The following is a 21132-nucleotide window of genomic DNA, read 5'->3' on the forward strand; positions in this document are numbered from 1 at the left end:
TCCCCTCGTTGTTTCACTCTGCGTTGTGTTTAGAGATGACACAGCCACCGACCTGGTTTTTCAAAGTTTATTGCTCTGATACATGAAAGTAAAGAAAATGAAATCAGTCAAGACAAAAGCTTGCAAGTCGCACAGCTCCTCTGTCATGTACTTCCAGGGAAAGAGCTCGCGCACAAACACGTGCATGAAATACTTTAATATTAAACGTGACCCACCTGATACATGAAAGTAAAGAAAATGAAATCAGTCAAGACAGAAGCTTGCAAGTCGCACAGCTCCTGTCGACACAAATCAGGTAAGCCACTTAAAATAATGTTCACAAAACAAGCTATACCATATAGACACATGTAGGCTAGTTAACTCGTTAGCCTGTGTTTTTAAGACTTTTACCTACCTCTGTCATGTACTTCCAGGGAAAGAGACAGAGGTAAGGAAGAACCAGGAGATAACTAGTTTATCACGCCCATTTAAAAACATTGTATCTAAACAAATCTGGGAACCAATTATCTGCACCTGACCGTGCTAGAGAATTAACCCATGAAGGGATGGAAATTCAGGGAAGCATATTTGACCCTGTTACATCTGCATGTTGAGTGGTGAACCTTAAACCCGTTGTGCAAGAAAGTTAAGTTACTCGCACCTCAATGCCAAATGTGCAAATGAAGAAAACAGAAGAGAGACATCAATAAGATGGCTTTTACTTAAGCATATTCTGTAAATCAACAGCACAATTCAGCCTTGGAAAAGAAAATGAGAAAACCAAGCTTAAGGACTTGCCCTCTGCACAGTGTTTTTAAAATCTGTTACTAAAAAAGTAGCCTACAGACCTACAATGAAAGTGCACAATACCACAGTTTACAAAGCATAGGGCCTCATTTATAAAACGTACTTACGCACAGAACTGATCTTAAACTGTGCGTGAGATCAAATCCACGTCTAAGTACAGATTTATAAAAAACGTCTTAGACGTAGAAAAGGACGTATCTCTACGTTTGGTTTCAGTTCGTGTAAGTACATTTCCTTGCGGCAATACTGGAGTACTGCAGGAATTCAGGACTCTCCGAGCGCCGACACGCAGTTTCATCATCATGCACCACCGTCACTATTTGGGCTAATGGTGAAAGGCCAAATTAATGTTTCGCTCAATAAAATCAAATAAACTATTAGAATAATTTACACATGAATGAGATTCACATCTTATAAGTATTCCGTTTTAATTTCACAAGTGTAAAACATTTCGCTCAAACTTATAGCCTATAAAAAGACTAATAGTGGCTTAGTTTTCAGTATGAGATATGGCTGAATTGGCGTTGTTAGAGGATATTGCCAACTGCGCAATAAGGAGAGAGAGGGTTTTTCGGTGATCGCGCAGACTTTTTGACATAGGATAATGTATGTCTGATAAGCAGGTACCGCTTGCCGAGAGCGTTGTGCCCAAATGGCCTCTCGTCTAGAGAGGCGCACCAGAGTGAACCAGGCCATACACGTTCAGGCATTGTCCATTCTTGGATTCCTGGCTACAGGAACTTTCGATGAGAAATTGGAGACCAGTCGAGCAATCCCCGTCATCATTAAGCAGAATTTTGCGCGATGTTCTTCGCAGTACACTATCCCATATGCCCGCAATTTATTAGATTTCCATATAGTGCCCAGCAAAATGTGAAATAGGATTTCCTGCGTAAAACAGGGTTCCCAATGTATTCTCATCCAGATTTCGCACACTCAGAAAGCCTAGGAAGCCCACTTCAATACAGCACAGGTCGGTAGTGGAGCGCACCAAAGCCTTGGTGCTGCTGCCGCAGGTGCTGGTGCTTTCGGAGACGTGTCTACTACTTCAAATACTTTGCTTTTGCCATTAAGCCACCAGACAGGCTTTCTAACAATGTTTTGGCCCGCATCTGCTGTAACATCAGCAGAATGTCGATGTCAGCCTCACTTTAATTCTTCTGTTTACATGTTTCTTTCTTTCTTGCCACTGTCACAGAGAGTTTGTGCATTTAGGATGCGCTCTGTTTGTGCATTGATAATATGCTGATTAGATTAAATAGGGGCGTTTTGAGGGCGGAGATTCAGTTGCGAACAATTTCACGACCATTTGTGATTTATAACCGAAGGATTGGCGTACACGTGTTTTTTGTGTGTACGTCTGTTTTCTGTGGATCTCATTTCAGGAAATGTCTTAGACAAAATGTAGGATGGTTTCTACGCAATGTTTTATAAATGAGGCCCATAGGCTTATAAAAAAACTAAATCAGCTACTTTCATTAATCAGGAATTCCAACGATATAAAATACAATACCTGTTAAGGTACGGAGGAAAAGAGACCCAATAGCAGACCAAAAATGCGTGCAAAAAAATAGTATTTATTTGTACAAAAGGTTAATTTAAAGTTCAAACAGTCAACACAAAAAGATTGAAAGAGCCAAAGTCTAAAAAGTGACACACAAAAGATCCAAAAATTCAGAGCAGGCAATGCAGAAGGAAAAAAATATATATATAAAAAAAAACTTCTCACACAGGCAGGTACTCAGGAGAGTAGAAGCAGAAGAGTTTAACTCCAGTTTGCAGGTTAAACAGGCAGAGTCTTCCACACAGACTTTTGGTGACGATCAGACAGGGAACAAAGACTAGACTATTGTGACTATTGTACCGTTAAAGAAAATCATGGTTTTGGTGATCGACCTTTCCTGCCTTTTGAAGCAGGACGTGCACGCGCAATTTAGCTGACGAGTTTAGCCTGGGACACATTAACTTGACGATTAAATAGTTTAGCACCCGTCGCCAGACCGGTATAGCCTGTTCTCATTTAGCGAGCTAGATTATCTCATTTAGCGAGCTAGATTATCTCATTTAGCGAGCTAGACTGATTATCTTAGCTTCAGTTCTACGCCTAAAAGGGCCCAGGACATGAGTAGACTGATTAACAGGACAGGTGTGGTAAATGGTGACAGGGAAATCCAGGAAATAACAGAGGGCAGGTGGGGGCGGAGTCTCAGAACAAAACAGAAAACACATGGCATGACAAAAACACATGAGCACAAGTCAAAACAAACACAATAGACAGTACCGTAACGGAAACCTGTGAGGCCCCCCTGCAGAATAACCCTGAGAGGCCACCCCCGAACGCAAAAATAATAATATATGAAACATCAAATATGTTGGTTATCGATATAAATCGTGTTTAATTAATCAACCTGACATATTTCAGAAGTGATGGGTGTGTACACAATGAACTAAGTCTTGTTTGACTCTCAATTGGAACATTTCTTATAATAATAAATAATAATAATAGTGACCCTTTTGTACCCAACTTTGTAACCTAGTAATCCTGCCCTACTATAATGATTGTAGGCTATCTTGAAATGTATATCTACCACAATAGCCGTAGGTTACCTATTGATTACCGGTTGCTGACACACCACTGAGGGCAGCGATTCCAGCTAAACTGCTGCACTGCTGCCAGTAGGCTGGCGACTAGTTGGCGGGCTAGTTAAAAAGCCAAAATAATCCAATTTTGGCAGCTTTGCCGCCTTCTCCTGTTCTTTTTTCTCTTGCCTTTTTCTACTTCCACTCTTATGCTTGAAAGGCATTGTTACAAGTAAAGTTGTGCTTAATGAACTAGGTTGTCGTGACCTTCGAATTGGTTAAACTGATCAAATAGAGACTTGACAATTGGACAACAACATACATATTACCCAGCAATCATCATTTCTTATCACTAAAGTACCAAAGAAAATAAGAACTTATTAATTTCATTGAATAGTTTTTTGATAGTTTCTATAGCGTAAGTCGGATAAGTCGTAAGTTTTGTTATAAATTGCTACCTTTCCCCAACAAGTTATAAAAACCATGATGGAGATAAGTTTGCCTTTTAAAAGAATATATAGCATTAGACACTGCCAATATAATACAAACAGTTAACTTTCAACACAAGCATATCTGCGAGTCAACAATTTGACGCAGTACTGGAGGGGCGCCCGTCAAGAGACGTATGTGTATCTTTGGGCACCCCACCGGCCCAGGTGCAGCACCTCCTATAGTTACGCCACTGCTTCTGACCTATGTCGTCACTAACCTGGCTAAAAAAGAAAGCTCAATTATATATATGTTTTTCTTTATTTCTATATCAACTCTGGAAACACTGACAAGACAATAAAACCATAGTGTGCATCCCATGTAATTTAAATGTATCAAAAAAATGCGGGGGCTGCGGGGGTAACAATAGACACATGAAAGCCAGAGTCCCTTGAGCAGCAGGGAGGATACTACCAATACCAATGGGTATTTTTAAAGGGGAGGAATTATTGACCTAAATAACGTTTCCAAACTTTTTTTGAGGAGTTCAGTTCATGTAGAAAGTGAACTTTCCCAACACTGAATATGGACACAACTGGAAGATTGTTTTTCACAAATCTGAATTCAAGGACTTCACAGAAAGTCACAGGTTGGAATTAAATAATACGAAATAATATGATGTTGATGTCTTGCTTCCCTTCTGCTTTATTTCCTTTCCCAAGCATCTAAATCGTCGTACACTTTCTGCGTTTGGAAGCTGCTGACTTTGGGGCAGATTCTACAGAATTCCTCTGTCCAATCGCCAAACCGTTTAGCTGTATACTTCAGTCGCCAGTTGAAATATGAGGCATAGCGCTGCTTATCCTTAGCCAGTTTCCTAAGGAATTCTCCAAGCTCCTCTAATGATCTGAAGTCGTCCACATGGATGAAGGAATCTTTTGGTGCCACTGCCTCATACTGTTCCCGCGGTGGACCTAAAACTACAGGCACAGCTCCAATCATGAAGGCATTGTACCAAAACTTCTCTGTGATGTAGTCTCTGGATATGCTGTTCTCAAAAGACAGGTAGAAGTAGCAGCGAGAGATTGTGGATCTCAGAGTCTTATCATCAATACGCTTATTCACTGCTCCACCATACACGTCTACTGGTATAATTGTTTTCAGTTTATTGTATACTTCAGTTCTCTTATGGTGGGGGTCATAATTGCTCACAACCCAACATGCCAGAGAAGACTTGTCCTTTGGTATGAAATTATCCACTGTCAATCCAGTTCCAAAGTCCTGTGGTACCAACCTGCCATATGGTGAAGTGATGTCTGCATCGAGGCGGTAAGACATGGTGCAGTTAAAGTGCCCAGCAAAAGGCTTCAGATTCCCATTATTTTCTGGGCTTTCCAGTGAATACCACACCCACCTCTGCTTCTGTGGTCGGGTGAGGTGCACAGGCAGTCTTTGTTGGCCATTGATCAGCTCGCGGTTGTGGAAAACCACAAAATCTGCCCGAGAGAACAAGGACTGATCATCTACCAAAATACAGTTGGGTATGCCGAACCTCTCACACACATTGCCCTCCAAGGCAGTTCTTTGATCAAAGGGCCAGTACCATATTAATATGGAAGTCATGTTAGTGATGTCTACTGGTTTGGGGTCTGGGATTTGGGTTCTGAAGGTCACGAATAAAGGCCATCGCAATCCATGGATAAGCAGGCTTCCAATCAGAGTGAGGCAAGCAAGAACGACAGCTGGGATTGTACATCGATGGGCACAAAGTTCCACCATTTGTTTGCCAGTTTTCCCTGGGAACAAATAAACACAAATTCAGGAATCACAAGGGCATATAAAATACATGTATGTACATTTTTTTAGCTATCAAAGATGAAAATGATTTTTCAAAAATGTTTCATTTCTATATGAATCCTTTTCAAAACAAGAGGTATAGCAGGGTGGCCATAATTTAATAGATGTGCACTGCACCTTATCTTAAGCTCAAGGGCACATTCATTTGATCATTTCATAACTCTTCTAAGGGCAGACCGATGTCTCATTCGGGTGGGTTTGGATAAAAAGGTAGGAGTTTCACGGATGTCGGGAAGTTCGGTCTGGCATTGCTCTGTTGGGGCAGAACTATGCCAGCACCAGAGCTGTTCATACCAATCAAATTGTCAAATTGCTTTATACGATTGTAAGGTGGAATATTTTGTATTATGTTGAAAGGTTAATTAAATAAAAAGTTATATCTAAATTGGGAATATATAAATATCATTTGGTCTATCTAGGACTACTCTGTTAAATTAAGTAACAGAAGGAAGTTCATCAATGTGATTGGATGTTGACATGATATGTTCTGGAGGATTAGGAAGTGACGTTAGAGTGTGAAAAGTGTAGAGTGAGAAGTTTCATTAAACTGTTCAAGAGCATCCTTTTCTCCCTCCAGTTCGTCTATCTACTAAGTGAGGATTTCACCTAAACAAACCCAACACAAAAGGTTAAGTTTTTGTGGCAGCGGCGGCGCTATTCGAGGGAATAGCGCTGAGATGCGTGGATTATCGAGCTGTTATTGAACTTTTTTTTCGCCAGGTAGGCCAGTCCAGACAGCAGTTTAAGAAAAAAAAAAGTTTGATATCAGCATAATACTCCTAGCATCTCATCGCTATTCCCTCCACTTCGACCGATGATTGGTGAGCTAGAGAAATATATTTCTTTGTCTGCCGCCTTGCTGGAAAAGAGGACACTTGGATGCAAGCAGCTTGATAGCTTATCTTCGGTTTTTGGTGAGTTTTGTGCACTTTCTATGAACATGTCGGAGGAGGAGCAAAGAGGACCTAAACGAGAGGGGCAACAACACCCCGCCAGCAGCGTTTTAGCAAATAAACTGAAGATTGAACTCCTGCCCATTTTTAAAGGAGATGGCACTGACTTTTCACCAATTGGTCAAGATGTTTTGAAGTAGCAGTGCGTGCGTTGCATTCCCCTGGGGCTGACATCAAGTGTGTTTTGGCTGCTGCCTTGACAACACGTTTGGCTGATGCTGCATTTTTATTTTGGAACTTTGCCACCTGCAACCCAGAACAACTATGGATTGGTGAAGAAACACCTTCTTGACGTTTTTGGCCCTAAACACACATTACTATTTTTTCAAACATATGTGAATGCTCGCCTATGCCGGCAGGGAGAATCCCTGGAGGTGAACTGCACAGATATTACTCGCCTTATGATCGAAGCTTTTCTGGATTAAGACACAAATGCGATTGAAGGTGAAACATTTAGCAGATTTGTCGCTGGTGTGGATCAAGCTTTACAGACTAAGATTCATGAAATGGGTGCAACAACCATGGAGGCGGCGCTGCAAGTTGCCAGTCGATGTGAGAGAGCACGCATTGCACTACAGCTCAATTCTATATCTCCGCCACATCCTACTGCTACAACCCCTGAAAAGTGGCCATGGTCCGTTCTCAACCCACTGAAGACCGACTCCTTCAAGCTGTGGAACAGCTTTCTCTTACAGTGAACAGTTTGAAGAGTGATGTGGAACAATTAAGAGAGAAGAACATATATCTTACTCAGCGTATTGATCCCCGTTATGATAGAACTGCCAGGGATGGGTCACACCGCCGACCACGTAGCCCTTCATCTCACTTTTACCAGGCTCAACGTCGTCCTATGGGCTATAGCTCGCCTGGCCGATATGCCCAGGACTCATATTATAGTAGCCAGCGCTCTGTTTCTCCTGTGGTGAGTTCACGTGAACCATTCCATGCAAGGGGGATTTGGGGTTTCCCCAGAACATCAGTATGACCGGCAACACTCACGTAAAGACACTGCCAGGTGGCGACGAAGCCCCAGCCCATCTCCACGGCAGTCTAGAGACACCAGTCCCCACTAAACATCAGCTACTACTCCCAAGCCCCTTATTCCTTCCCATTCCCTGCAGCTGCCGCCCCCCTTCTGCTCGTCTCCTGATAATCATAGACGGCATTGAAGTACCTGCATTGCTGGATACAGGTTCTACTATCTCTATTGTGAGTGAAGAGTTGAACTTCTCACCCAGCTCTAAAAAAACGCACCATGAAGACCTCCTTTGTGCTTGCCCGCTCAGTCAATGGGCAATGTTTGGATATCTTAGGGAATTTGACCATGGGACTGAGAGTTGGAAAGGAACCACTGCAGCATGAATTTAATGTTGTGCAAGGAGCTTTTTACCCATAAATACTGTGATGGGACTTCCTATTAAAGGCACCCAGTGCAACTTTCGAGGCTTAAAAATAAACATTCAATTTCTAGTCTTTTTTACACGTAGTAAGTTTCAATAACTCCGTACCATTACATACCGACATTCAAGCATCAAAGATGACACGTCGTTGTGTGGTGAGAACTGATAGAAAATCGATAACAACAACAATTGCGCCATTTTCTTTATTTTTTGTAACCTACAATAAATAAAGCAGGCTTCCAGTCAATGGAAAAATGGCTTCTCCCCACCGGCGATTGTTGTTGTTTACGATTTTCTATCAGTTCTCACCACACAACGACGTCTCATCTTTGATGCGAATGTCGATATGTAATGGTATGGAGTTATTGAAACTTACTACGTGTAAAAAAGACTAGAAATTGAATGTTTATTTTTCATTGAATGTTTCATTGAAATGTCTTTAAGACACCGTGCTCTCCTTGACCTCAGCAGAAACGCCCTTCAATTGTGGTACACACAGATTCCTTTGTTACCTAACTCCCATGAAATGGCCTGTTGTAATGTCACAGTGTTAGCCCCCACTGAGCTTCTTGTTATGAGTGAATCAATAATCACCGCATGTGTCACAGGAACAACAGCTGCTTCTAGGTGTTCTGATACCTAATCCTGTTAATGATGTTGGAGTGGCACACTCTGTCAGTAACGTACATAATGGGTTAATTGTGGCGTGGGTCATGAATACCACCAATGATGACATTGCACTTCATCCAGGCCAGCATTTGGGTGAGTTTTTATCCCTTTCTGCCTCTCAATCCACTCTCATAGAGGAGATGTGTTGTGCTACCTCATCCCTAACCGACACAGACCTAACCCCAGTGCAGGGTCGGTCAGAGTCATGGTAATGCAGATGCTTTGTCGCGTTGGCCAGATGTCAGCAGGCGCAGCTACCTTCCCCAAGCAGACCAGCTGCCCATGACCCTAGTTCTAGAGGATTTTGCCCTAATCATGTGCATTCTATCAGTGTCCCTGATCACAACAACGTCGACCCCAAACTAGTTCCCCGAGTGGCCCCTCAGCCCAACGCCACTTCAGAGAGTTGTACTGAGTTTTCTCTTTCTACTTTAGTCTTTCCGATCTCAGAAGAGGACCTCAAGAACGGGCAACGCCAAGACAGTATCCTGTCTTATGTTTATTAGCTGGAAAGTTGCAGGCCGTAAACCACCATATTGGTGTATGAAAAAGCGGTCGACTTTTGAGAAGGCATATTGGCAAGATTTTGACAGGCTTATCTTTCAGAATGACGTACTTTGTTGTCAAATTTATCGGCCGTCGCCTAAGTCAGTGTAACATCAGATCATCCTGCCTCCAGCATCCAGCTCCATGGAAACATCATAGCTGGTCATCTGTCTGCTGAGAACGTTTTGAAACGTGCCCAGCAAATATGCTACTGGCCTTTTATGGCCCGTACTGTGGCAGAATGTCTTTTTGAAAAATAAAAAATATCTGTGAACATGGATTCCCTGAAAGTTTGCACACTGACCAGGGACACCAATTTGAGTCCTAGCTGATCAGTCACTTATGCAAACTACTGGGTGTTCAGAAAAGCGCTGATTGGCTAGTCAGTACAGGATACAATGTGTTGATTGGCGCTTTAGAAAATCTGCCAAAAGCGCTGATTGGCTCTTTAGAAAGGACTTAAAAACAGTGGCAAAAAGATTTTGTAATTCGTAACTGAAATCCGTAATTCGTACTTGAAATCCGTATCCGTAATTCGTAACTGAAATCCGTATCTGAAGATAGATTTTAAAAGTAGGGATGAGAACCGATAAGATTTTAACGATTCCGGTTCCTTATCGATCCCTGCTTATCGAACCGATTCCTTATCGATTCTCTTATCGATTCTTATAATTGGGTAAGGGGTGAAAAAAGAGCACAAACGGGTTTTTTACATTAATGTTCTTTTATATAAATTTCTAGAATGTTTACATAGACATTTAAATAAAACTTACATAACTTAAATAAATGTGTTCTGTTTAATATAAACGTTCATACAAATAACAATGCTCCTTCCTTTTGTAAAAGGGTATAATATTAACTGAGCTGCCAAAAAATTTAACTAGCAGTGGCAAAGACTATTTACAATTTTTGTGCAGAAAAATTAGCATGTCTGCCTTCTCTGGGAGGATACGCGATCGCTCAGGGCTAATTGTGTCTCCAGCTTGACTGTATATTTTCTTGTAGGTTGCTTGGTTGTATTGCTAAAAGCGAACTATTATGCTAAACGCTTCTAATAGCAATGTAGAGTCCACTACAAACACAATAACGTACTGAAACATACTTACTTGTATCATGTACAAACTAGGCACTCAGTATATTTAGCTATTGCTGCCACTGAATTGGGTACGAGAAACTTATCCATATCGAACTGTCAAACTGAGGGAGCTGCACCCGTTATTATTAACGGAGTCTTTTGTACAGCCTAACCCTACCCTAGAACCAACAGAGGGGAGGCAAGCACTGCCCCTGCCTCTAGCCAACGGCTGAAAATAGAAGATTCTACAGTTAAGCTAGCCTAGTTATGTAAGTTATATATAATATATGACAAAGTCCAACATCGCCCATTGTTAAGCAATTCAATGCTAAGTTTAGTTATGGTAAACAAGAAAACGAGATAACACACGAGTAACACCGTTATGACTTGTTATGATAAAACATTTTGAGGAGTTTACCTTGGCAAGTTAGGGATAAAGCGCCGACGTTAGTTGAGCTGCTGCTGGCATCGAAAACATGACATTCTTGTAATTTTATACCATGTGTGCTCAAGTGCTTATTCATGGTAGATGTACTTCCTCCCTTTGAGGAAATACATCTTTTACAGAGGTTACAAGTGACCGTGTTTGCATCCGTTCGGGTGAAATAAAGCCACACTTTAGATCGCTTCTGTCGAGTTGCAATTTCTGCTGCGGTCTGATTTTATTATAAGAGTTCGCGCATGCGCAAACGGCACAGAGACCCGTTAACAGACCCGGTTATGAATTTGGCTAACGATTCCAAAGATTCGGCTCATTGGGAACCGGTTCTAAACAAGACCCGGTTCTCGGTTCCCATCCCTATTTAAAAGTGAAGATAGTTTTTGAAAGTGTAGATAGTTTTTGAAAGTGTAGATACATTTCGTATTTGAAATCCGTATCTGTAAATAGATTTTGAAAGTGTAGATACATTTCGTATTTGAAATCCGTATCTGTAGATACGTTTTGAAAGTGTAGATGGTTTCACAGATACAAAATCTATATTACAGATACAAAATCTATATTACAGATTAGAAAATATTTATGGCATTGATCTGATTCCATATAACATGGGCTATGTTGCTTAAATAAGAGGCACCAAGGTCCGTGTATTATTCGTTCATTTTCATTTCAATTAAGAACTAAAAAACCAAACATGAAAAAACGACTTGTTATCTCTTCATTTGTTTTTTTAACGGTGAACAAAAAACGAATAACGACTTGTTTTTTCATTTTTCATTTCATACTCGTTTAAAAAAAAATTAAAAATTGAAAAACTGTCTTGGCGCATTTTGTTTTGCTTGTTTTTGTTTTTTTAAATAACGTGCCATTCACGACCCGGAAGCAGGTTGCAAAGAGATTCCATGTGACGCAATATTCGCACCGACTACTCCTCCAAGAAGAGAGAAGAGAAGCAAGCAACAGTTTATGAGCACGCAGCGATGGAGAGCCACACGTATGTCTTGAGGCGTGGGAGTAAAAAAATCATCGTGAAAGAGGAAAACATGTGGGTCAATAAAGTAGCCAGAATATTTCAGGTGATGTGATCATGTGACCATTTGATCAGGCCTAATTGGCCTACCTGTTGCCGTAATTCATGGTACGGCCGGTGAGCTACCCTCAACACATTTCCTACTAGACACTCAGCTGCAAGCACTCACTGTGTAGCCAGGTACCCGGTCATACATTTACGACCATACGATGGGCCCGTCTGATAATAATAAGTAAAAAAAATTACATTAGGTCTATCATTTCTGAAAGACAGGCAGATGACATGTAACATGGTAAAGGTAGTATACGTAACGTATAAATAAACATAAGGCCTATACCTCCAATATAGAGCCCATTACAGCTCTCTCCAACTCCATGTCAGTAACATGCCTTTTACGCTTGAGGTTGTGATTGGTGCAAAACCGTCGGACACTCATTTCAGAGCATCTTTCAGCACCTATTTGTTGCAACGCGTTTGAAATCTCGGCGTGAGTCTTGCCTGATTCAAACAATTCTTTTATCAAGTCTGCGTGGGTCTCTAAAGCAGCCATGGTGCATACCCGACTGTCTTGCCGCGTACGTGTGCAGAAATAACATCCGGTGCATAGAAAACAGACATATTAAATAATAGAAATCAAAACCAGTGTTGATCGTTTTGAACAGGTTTACTTTTTTTACCTCAGCATGACATTGAATGTTCAAAAAATAAGTCGTTCTTCGTTTTTTGTTTGCTTTTGAGAAACAAACAATCAAATAACAAGCCGTTTTTCGTTTTTTTGAATCGAAATACAAATGAACGAATCATACACGGACCCACCAACTACATAGAGCTGTTTTTATGTAATATTCAACTAGAGTTGTTAATAGTGATAGAGCCGTGCAAGAATCGGTATCCTCATATTGCTAGCCTGTAGTAATTATTCAATGTCTATATGATGACACAGAGAAAGCCTCGTAAGGCGCTCAGATACATATTCTGTAAGGCGTCTCATCAAATCTATCTTATTAGCCTTAATGTTCCGTATAAAACTTCATTGTACATTTAGAATGCAACCTAATTATTCGAGAGAGATGAGCCGAGGTAGGTGATACGTTTCACTTTTCACTGTCACACACATGCTCTTTCTTTCCGGCATACTGCTCAACTGCTTTGCTCAGCAGTAGTTATTGGCAGAGGACACACAAGCACTTGGGGGTGCACAGATTTGTAAGAAAAAGAAAAACCTCTCCCTGTCAATACTGGGAAATTCTGTCTTTTCATTATACCCTAAAATGACTTAATTTAAATCTTTAGAGCTCCTACTATCTGCAACTAGCTAATGCATACTGGACCTAGTTGTGGACTGAGGTGAGTCCCCGTCAGTGAGGATTCAATAATTAACTTCCTAGCAGGAAACCATGATGGAAACAGATGACTATGGGTAAATTTTATGGTTTAAGTATTATGGGTCAGTTCAATGTCCTCACAACTATATGACGACTGGCCTGTGCATAAGCAGGTGATAGAGATAGCTGGATTATTCATTTATTTATGTAGAGCTCAAAATGATGTGTTCTCAAAGGAAAAATGTGGGCCATGACTTCCAGTGCAAGATGTTGTAAAGAAAGAAAGTATACTCACTACTTTTCTCCTAAGTTTTTCTTCCCCAAGCATTTATATTCCACAAGACAAACCAATATGTTGACGTTGAGCCTAATGCTGTAAACCGTTTACAACATAACAGTAGCGTGCGTTGAGCCAAAATTTCAGTGGGGCGTATGATACTTCCGTATGACCACACCCACATTTTTTTTTAAAGTATGTTTTAGATACATTAAAACATGTTAACTAAACTAATTATGAATACGAATTATGACTATGTGCGTGCAATGGAAACACCAACAAGTGCGTGGCAAATAGGCTAAATGAATGAACAGTAGAAATAAAAAGTAGATCCATAACCAGGCTTATACAGAACGAAAGTCAAACGGAAAACATCACGGCAACATCAAACAAACATTGCTTGTTAGAAGACGTCATCAAGTAGCCAGATCTTCATTTATACAGGAACTTGGCCCGACGATCTTTCATGTGCGCAAATTTCTCAATAACAACTCTGTTGAAATCAGGTAGGCTATGTCCCGTGTCAGTCGCTTTTCGATGGACAGCATTGCTAATGCGTTCAGTCTGTCCTGGGCCATAGTATTTCTGAGGAATGTCTTAATTAGTTTTAGCGTTGAAATGCATCGTTCAGACTCAGCTGTAGTCATGGGCGTAGTGATTAGAATGCGAAGCAACTTCAACGTTTCAGAAAACACATCCGCTAAGTTGTTCTTTATAAAAAGCTGAAACAATGCCATTGCGCTGCTGCATGCTCTGAAGTCAGGGTTCTCATAATAGAAAGCTCTGTTTTCAGAAGTGGTTTACTCAACATTGGATAAGCATCAACTGCCTTTCCGAGGGCGGCTGTGGGGAAATCTTCTGCGTATTCAGGGAAACGCTCACTGTCGAACAGTACAGCCGCAGCCAAGTGCCCAGTAAATCTAAACCTATTCTTCGCATTGGCAATCACAGTGTCACACACTTCATATCCAATTCTCGGAAAGTTCCGAGCGCCACCACGTTGAGCCGTGTCAGTAATGTATTTGGCACAAATAGAAGGCACTGAATCACGCACTTTTGAAATTGAGTAGACAAAGTTTTCAATGATTCTTTGAGTATGCACCACATCAATGTTTCTCCTCTGAAGCTGTGCAAAGAGTAGGCTACATCTACACGGGACAGTATGGCATGGAACAGCTCAAGGAAAAAAAGGAATTCTTTGTCACCCAGCATTCGACAGTAGCCCGTTGCCTCTCTGATTGAGATTGAATCAAATTCTGGAGATTGTTGAATAGTATTAAAGCATTCCAGCAAGATATCCTTATTCTCATACTGTACTAACCACGCGACTATGAAAGGTCCAGCGCGTCTGAGATGCGCGTGGTAACCTCCTTGCTACAACACTGTCCAAAGTGGCAGTTCTCTTTGGGGAACGTGAGAAAAAGGCAGAAAAGCCACCGATGTCAGAGAAGAAGACACGCACAGGGGTATTTGAGGAAATGGCCTGTTGCATAACCAAATTCAATTGGTGTGCGTAACAGTGTATGAAGTGGGCATTGGGATATACGTCCTGAACCATCCTCCTCACTCCACCTTTCACTCCCCGCATCACACTCGCTCCATCAAATGTTTGTGCTATCAGCCTGTCTCTGTCTACCTCATTCACCGCTGAACACACCACACCCAACTGTTGCAGAAGAACTTTAGAGATGGCCTCTGCAGTCGTGCCTCCATCAATTTGTTTGAAACAAAAAAATCTCTCCTGCAATGTGTTGGTTACGTCTATGTAACGGAACACAACAAGGAATTGGCAATGGGTTGAAACATCAGTCGTTTCATCGGCCTGTACTGCCAGGAATTCTGTTCTTGTCAAGGCCTGTATAATGTGTCCCTGCATGACATCAAGCATACAGGGATTAAAGTATTCTGGCATATGCATATAGGCCTGTGCCTACATGAAAATGTTGTGCTGACAAATTGAGCTTTAAAATTGCGTCAGTTATAGTCAGGTTATTAAATAGCCCTACAAGCAGAAAAGCAAAGCCATGCTCTTGACCAAAATCTGTCGTTTGCATATTTAACTACATGTACTACATGTAAATGTATTGTAAATAGCCTTTATGCCTTTAGACATTTAATATGAATGCAATTAAATGAATGTACATTTTTACCATGAAACATACTTTTTATATACAGTATAATTGGTACCCTTTGAAGTGTCCAACTTCTGTCTGCTAAGTCCATCTGTCAGCAGTCAACTGAGTCTTGAAAGACCTGGCCTTTCCTGTTTCATTTTGACTGTCTGTGGGCACGTAGTTGTAACAAGGAAGCATGATCAAGTTATCTGTCAAATGATTTACCATGGAAATCACAGCTCACAGAAACATATGTTTGCATGAATGTCTTTGAGTATTGAGCACATTGAGCATTGACTACAAAGAATATGACTTTACAGAAAACATTCACAAAACTTCCATGCTGATCCTCAAAAGAATCCAAACTGAATCCGCCTGTAGCCATTGTGCTTGCTTTAAGGGGGGTTCAGGCACTGGGCTCTGTAAAGCGCCTTGGGACAATTTTATTGTTTAGGAACTATATAAATAAAATTGAATTGTTCATCTCAGGGGTCATGATAGAGATGTGAAGAGAGAGAGCTACATGGTACCCCAGAACGTTTTGTAGCTTCTGGATCTCAAACTACAAGTTCCATTTTACTGCTCCCCGGGTGCTCAAAAGCAGCTCACTGCTCCGGGTTAGTGTGCTTCACTGTGTGTATCAGTGTGTGTATCACTACCCTGGATGGGTAAAATGCAGAGATCGAATTCAGAGTGTGGGTGTGTCACTATCTCTGCCATAACATAGTCACTAGTCACTAGGGCTCATTTCCATTCCATTCCACTCCTAGCACTTGAGTCCATGACTTTTCTCTTCTTTTCCTGAACTAGTCTTGCATAATGTTGTCTGTCAAGATTGAATTTTCGCCCATATGCTGGCCTTTATTTCCTTCTTTATTTTGTATTATTACATTTTTTCTTTAATCGTTTTATTTTGTTTTATTTATTTTTTTATTTTTTTTCCTTAGGGTTGTGGATTGGATGGGGGCTGACGGGAGGTTTTGGGATTGTTGGCTTTTGTTGTTTTGTTGTTGTAAGATTTTAGAAAACATGAAGGAAAACACTCTTACCTTTGTATTTGTATTCTGTATACTGTAACCCCAACATACCCTTCATTAAATAAATATATACAGTATATATATATATACAGTATATATAAAAACATCAGGGCCTAGTTCAGCTCCTGTTCAGCAATTGTTTTAGGAGGAACAGAGATACAGGGAATGTTCAAGACGGACTCGTTTGACTTGTCTGACTGGTTTGCAACACTATGGCCCACTCTAGTCACACCCTATGCAACACTATGGCCCACTCTAGAAACACCCTACATGCAGACCTAGGTCAGTGATAGGGAGCAGAGCTACACATTTCTACAGAGCTTTGGTGGTGGATAGAATCTATGCTGGTAAGTGAGCCTATTACATCAACCTTGTGGAAAACAAACAGTAAATATCTGTAAGGTCTGTGCTCTGTCTCGGTCTTGTTCCCTTGTATGTATCCCTTGTGTTACGTGTTTCTTCATTTGTGTTTGTTTACCTTTGTCTCCTCGTGTCTGTCTCCTCACGCCCTCCCCTTGATATTCTGCTTGTTCTGTTTATTAGTTTGTCTCCCTTGTGTGTCATGTGATCTTTGTTCCTTGTCCGTCATTGTGCTTCCTTGTTCCCACCATGTGCTTTCCACCATGTGCTTTCCTGTGTTTGTTTGTGTTGCCATGTGCCCTCGTTGTTGTGTCTCCACCCCTCACCTGTTCCCAATAATCACCTGGTTTGTTTGTCTTATTGGTTTCTCCTGTGCCCTGTTAATTCCCCTTGTTTAGTCCACCTGTGTCTCTTTGTCTGCCCTGCCTTGATTGTTTTCACCTGTCCCTTGTTATCTGTTGTGTCTATATATAGTCCTTGTGTTCTTGTCTCTCGTTGCTGGTTTGTCATAGTTGTTACGTGTTGTCCCTCCGTGTTCCCTCCGTGTTCCCTCCGTGTTCCCTCCGTGTTCCCTCCGTGTTCCCTCCGTGTTCCCTCCGTGTTCCCTCCGTGTTCCCTCCGTGTTCCCTCCGTGTTCCCTCCGTGTTCCCGACCCTGGACTATGTTTGACTTCTCTTTTGCCTTGCCCTATTGGATTTGTTTGCCTGCTAGTTTGACTGCCTATCCGTGTACCGAACCCTGTATAGTAAAACGTTTATTCTTCATCCTACTCCTGTTGTGTCTGAGTCGTGCATTTGAGTTCAACACCCCAACCACAATCCGTAACAATATCAGTACATCCAAAAGAGTGAACTTGGTGGTTGGGTGGGTGTACTTTCTATGAATTATTGTACCAGTTTTGCTTAGTTAGTAGGACTGTGTGTATTGCAATACATTTGATATGTGTTTACTTTACAGCCAAAGAACATGAAGATGTTCTATTCCTATCGGCGGATCCTATCGGTGGCTTTTGTCCTTGCCTGTCTGACATTTTTTGCTAGTCTGCTTATCAAATGGCCTTCATCGGAGAATGCTGTTAAAAAACCTGAACAGGTCATCCTTAATACCACCAATACCGTAGTTCTATTATGGAACTGGCCCTTTGGGATGTCATATAATCTGGGAGCCAATATTTGTCAAGACCGCTTCGGAATACCAAACAGCATCTTGGTGGAGGATAGGTCGCTGTTCTCTCGGGCAGATTTTGTGATTTTCCACCACAGAGAGTTGGCCAATGAACAACAGAAGTTGCCCGTGCACCTCAACCGACCAAAGAAGCAGAGGTGGGTTTGGTTTACTCAGGAATGCCCAGAGAATAATTTAAATATGAAGCCCTTGGCCGGACACTTTAATTTCACCATGTCTTACCGCCTCGATGCAGACATCACTGTACCATATGGCAGGATGGTACCACAGGACTTTGGAACTGGATTGACAGCGGAAGAACTCATACCAAAGGACAAGTCTTCTCTGGCATGTTGGGTTGTGAGCAATTATGCCCCTAACCATAAGAGAACTAAAGTATACAATAAACTGAAAAAAATTATACCAGTAGACGTGTATGGTGGAGCAGTAAATAATCATCTAGATGAGGAGGCTCTGGTACACACAATCTCTCGCTGCTACTTCTACCTGGCTTTTGAGAACAGCATATCCAGAGACTACATCACAGAGAAGTTTTGGTATAATGCACTCGTGGTTGGAGCTGTGCCTGTAGTTTTAGGTCCACCGCGGGAACAGTATGAGGCAGTGGCACCAAAAGATTCCTTCATCCATGTGGACGACTTCAGTTCCGTGGAGGATCTTGGAGAATTCCTTAGGAAACTGGCAGAGAATAAGGAACGCTATGCCTCATATTTCAACTGGCGACTGAAGTACACTGTGGAATCAAATGCGTGGATTAAACGTTTATGTGAATTCTGCTCCAAAGCTAGCAGCCTGCAAACACATAAAGTATACAAAGATTTAGATGCTTGGCAATATGAATGAAGCTGGAGGGAAGTAATTAATTCCATTCAGTGCTTTTCTGAGCCTGATTAATATTTGAAATAATAAAAAAAAAACATTAAAGACAATTCTTTGTCTTGCGTTGATGAAATGACATGTAAACTAAATGGACAAATTTACAGTCCTCTGTTTTGTTTAGTAAAATTATTGAATTTTCAAAATGCAGTAGATGTATGAACTGATAACAATCGTACAAATCTCCACAGAATCACCAGACACACCACCATAAGTAATAACAGTCATCCACAGAAATGCATTGGCCAATCCTGAAGCAGGACAGAAGTAATTAATTCCATTCCGTGTTTTTTTGAGCGTGATTGATATATTTGAAATATATATTTGAAAAAAAAAATATTTAAAATATTTTTTCTTGCGTTTACGAAATTATATGTAAACTAAATGGACCAAATTACATCAATTATAATCTATATTGTTTGGTAAAAGATTGCATTTCAAAGTTAACAAAGGTAGTGAGTGGTATATCGTTGACTGATAAATAGTCAGACTGTACAGTACTGTACCGTGGTGCTCTTCCTATTAAGGCGCTGCTCAGAATACACAGGTAGTAAATGACCTGCGGTCTGCAGGTCTTCCATTAAGTTAATTTAAGACAGCACAGCAAAGCAAGGGCTAACTAGCAAGACATGCATGTTGGCATGTATGTACATTGAACTTCCTACAGCTGAACAGTTCGAAAACGGAAGCCATACTAGTCGGCACACCACATCAGCTCCTCTCTTCCACCATCACTAGCATTACCTTCTCTGGCCAAAACATCTCTCTTTTTTCAAATCAGTTACCAACCTGGGTGTTAAAATGGATGCTGAATTGACCTATGACACCCACATCAAACACCTCTGCAAGGTTTCATTCCATCACCTCAGGAACATTGCCAAACTCCGTCCATCACTCACCCTGGCAGATGCAGAGAAGCTTGTCCACGCCTTTGTCTCCTCCAGACTGTAACGCACTTCTCATTGGGATCCCTGGCAAGAGCATACAGAGACTACAATATATCCAGAACAGCACTGCCAGGATCCTGATGACCCTAAAAGCACTTCACTGGCTTCCGGTCCCACTCAGAATAGAGTTCAAGGTCTCCCTCCTCACCCACAAATGCCTATACGGACATGCTCCCCCCTACCTCAGGGAACTCGTCTCCCCCCAGACCTCCTCACGCTCCCTCCGTTCTGCATCCGCAAACACCCTTCAAGCCACCAGAACCAAGCTCTGCACCATGGGTGACCGGGCTTTCTCCTCTGCTGCCCCAAGGCTGTGGAATGCCCTCCCTGACCATCTCAGGGCCCCACAGTCTACTGACTTTTGTTAAAAAGGCCTAAAAACGTATCTTTTTTCAAAAGCTTTCTGCTAATCAATTTTTTATTGTTGTTTTATATGTATATGTAGCACTTTGAGATTTTTTATAATGTAAAGTACAATACAAATAAAATTAATTATTATTATTATTATTGAAATACTAATACATACTGTGAGATTTAATTTCAGTTGGTGGATGTACATGTACCAATGTTAACAGTGATAGAACTCCTTGGCGAATCGAATATCAAGGGGTTCTGGTGCAGATAGAATAAATAAACTTGACATACCCCAGGAAATAAGCCAATGACAAGCTAGCGAATTCTTAACACTGCATATAAAACCTTTCAGTCACCCAACAAAGGCACACGAGATCATGGTTCTCTTGTGGCATATGTTTTATAGTCAAGTTTTTCTCTCAAACACAGCTATGTCAGTTGTTCTCCACTTGCAGGTGAAGTCACAACCTCTTTTTAGCCCTATGACCATAGCCTTATCTCATCAATAGCTCAGGCACCGCTCCTTTGAGCACTCTTCTAAAACATTCAAAGCTTACTAGTTCTCCTACATTCTGGAATTTCCACAAACAGGCATCTGCATCGCCCCCCCTAACTAGGAGATTGAGCAACAAGTGTGATGGCCATCCCTTTCTCTTCCTCTTCTATACATGGGTGTGACAGTGTAGCATTGAAATGGATCAAGACCACCATCTTATGGTCTACCCTCCATCAGAACCCCTTAGTTGCACTCAAGTATGTAACCTCTTCTCTCGCAGTGAGCCTCTGTCAGTGGCTGCCTCAGTGTAGCACATACACTGCCTCTTACATGTTCTTTGCAGTGACATTTAAAGGTGTATTTTCTTTGTGGTTTTCCACCTTCCAAACCTTCACAA

The 21132-nt window shown here is 41.4% G+C and overlaps 1 protein-coding gene and 1 pseudogene across 2 annotated transcripts; one reads left to right on the top strand and one right to left on the bottom strand.

The window, feature by feature from the left end:
• Nucleotides 1-4500: 4500 nt before the first annotated feature.
• On the bottom strand, nucleotides 4501-5574 carry LOC308372119 (alpha-(1,3)-fucosyltransferase 7-like; the record flags this gene model as incomplete). The annotated part of the gene is made up of 1 exon (XM_080847236.1): nucleotides 4501-5574. The coding sequence occupies one exon, from the start codon at nucleotides 5572-5574 to the stop codon at nucleotides 4501-4503; it is 1074 nt and encodes a 357-aa protein (XP_080703362.1).
• Nucleotides 5575-7126: 1552 nt separating this feature from the next.
• LOC308372362 (alpha-(1,3)-fucosyltransferase 7-like) lies at nucleotides 7127-18905 on the top strand (annotated as a pseudogene). The gene is made up of 2 exons: nucleotides 7127-7157; nucleotides 17784-18905. The product of its transcript is annotated as an alpha-(1,3)-fucosyltransferase 7-like (transcript).
• The last annotated feature ends 2227 nt before the right edge of the window (nucleotides 18906-21132 follow it).

Source organism: Sprattus sprattus, assembly GCF_963457725.1.
Source record: "Sprattus sprattus genome assembly, chromosome: 11".
NCBI classification, from domain to species: domain Eukaryota; kingdom Metazoa; phylum Chordata; class Actinopteri; order Clupeiformes; family Clupeidae; genus Sprattus; species Sprattus sprattus.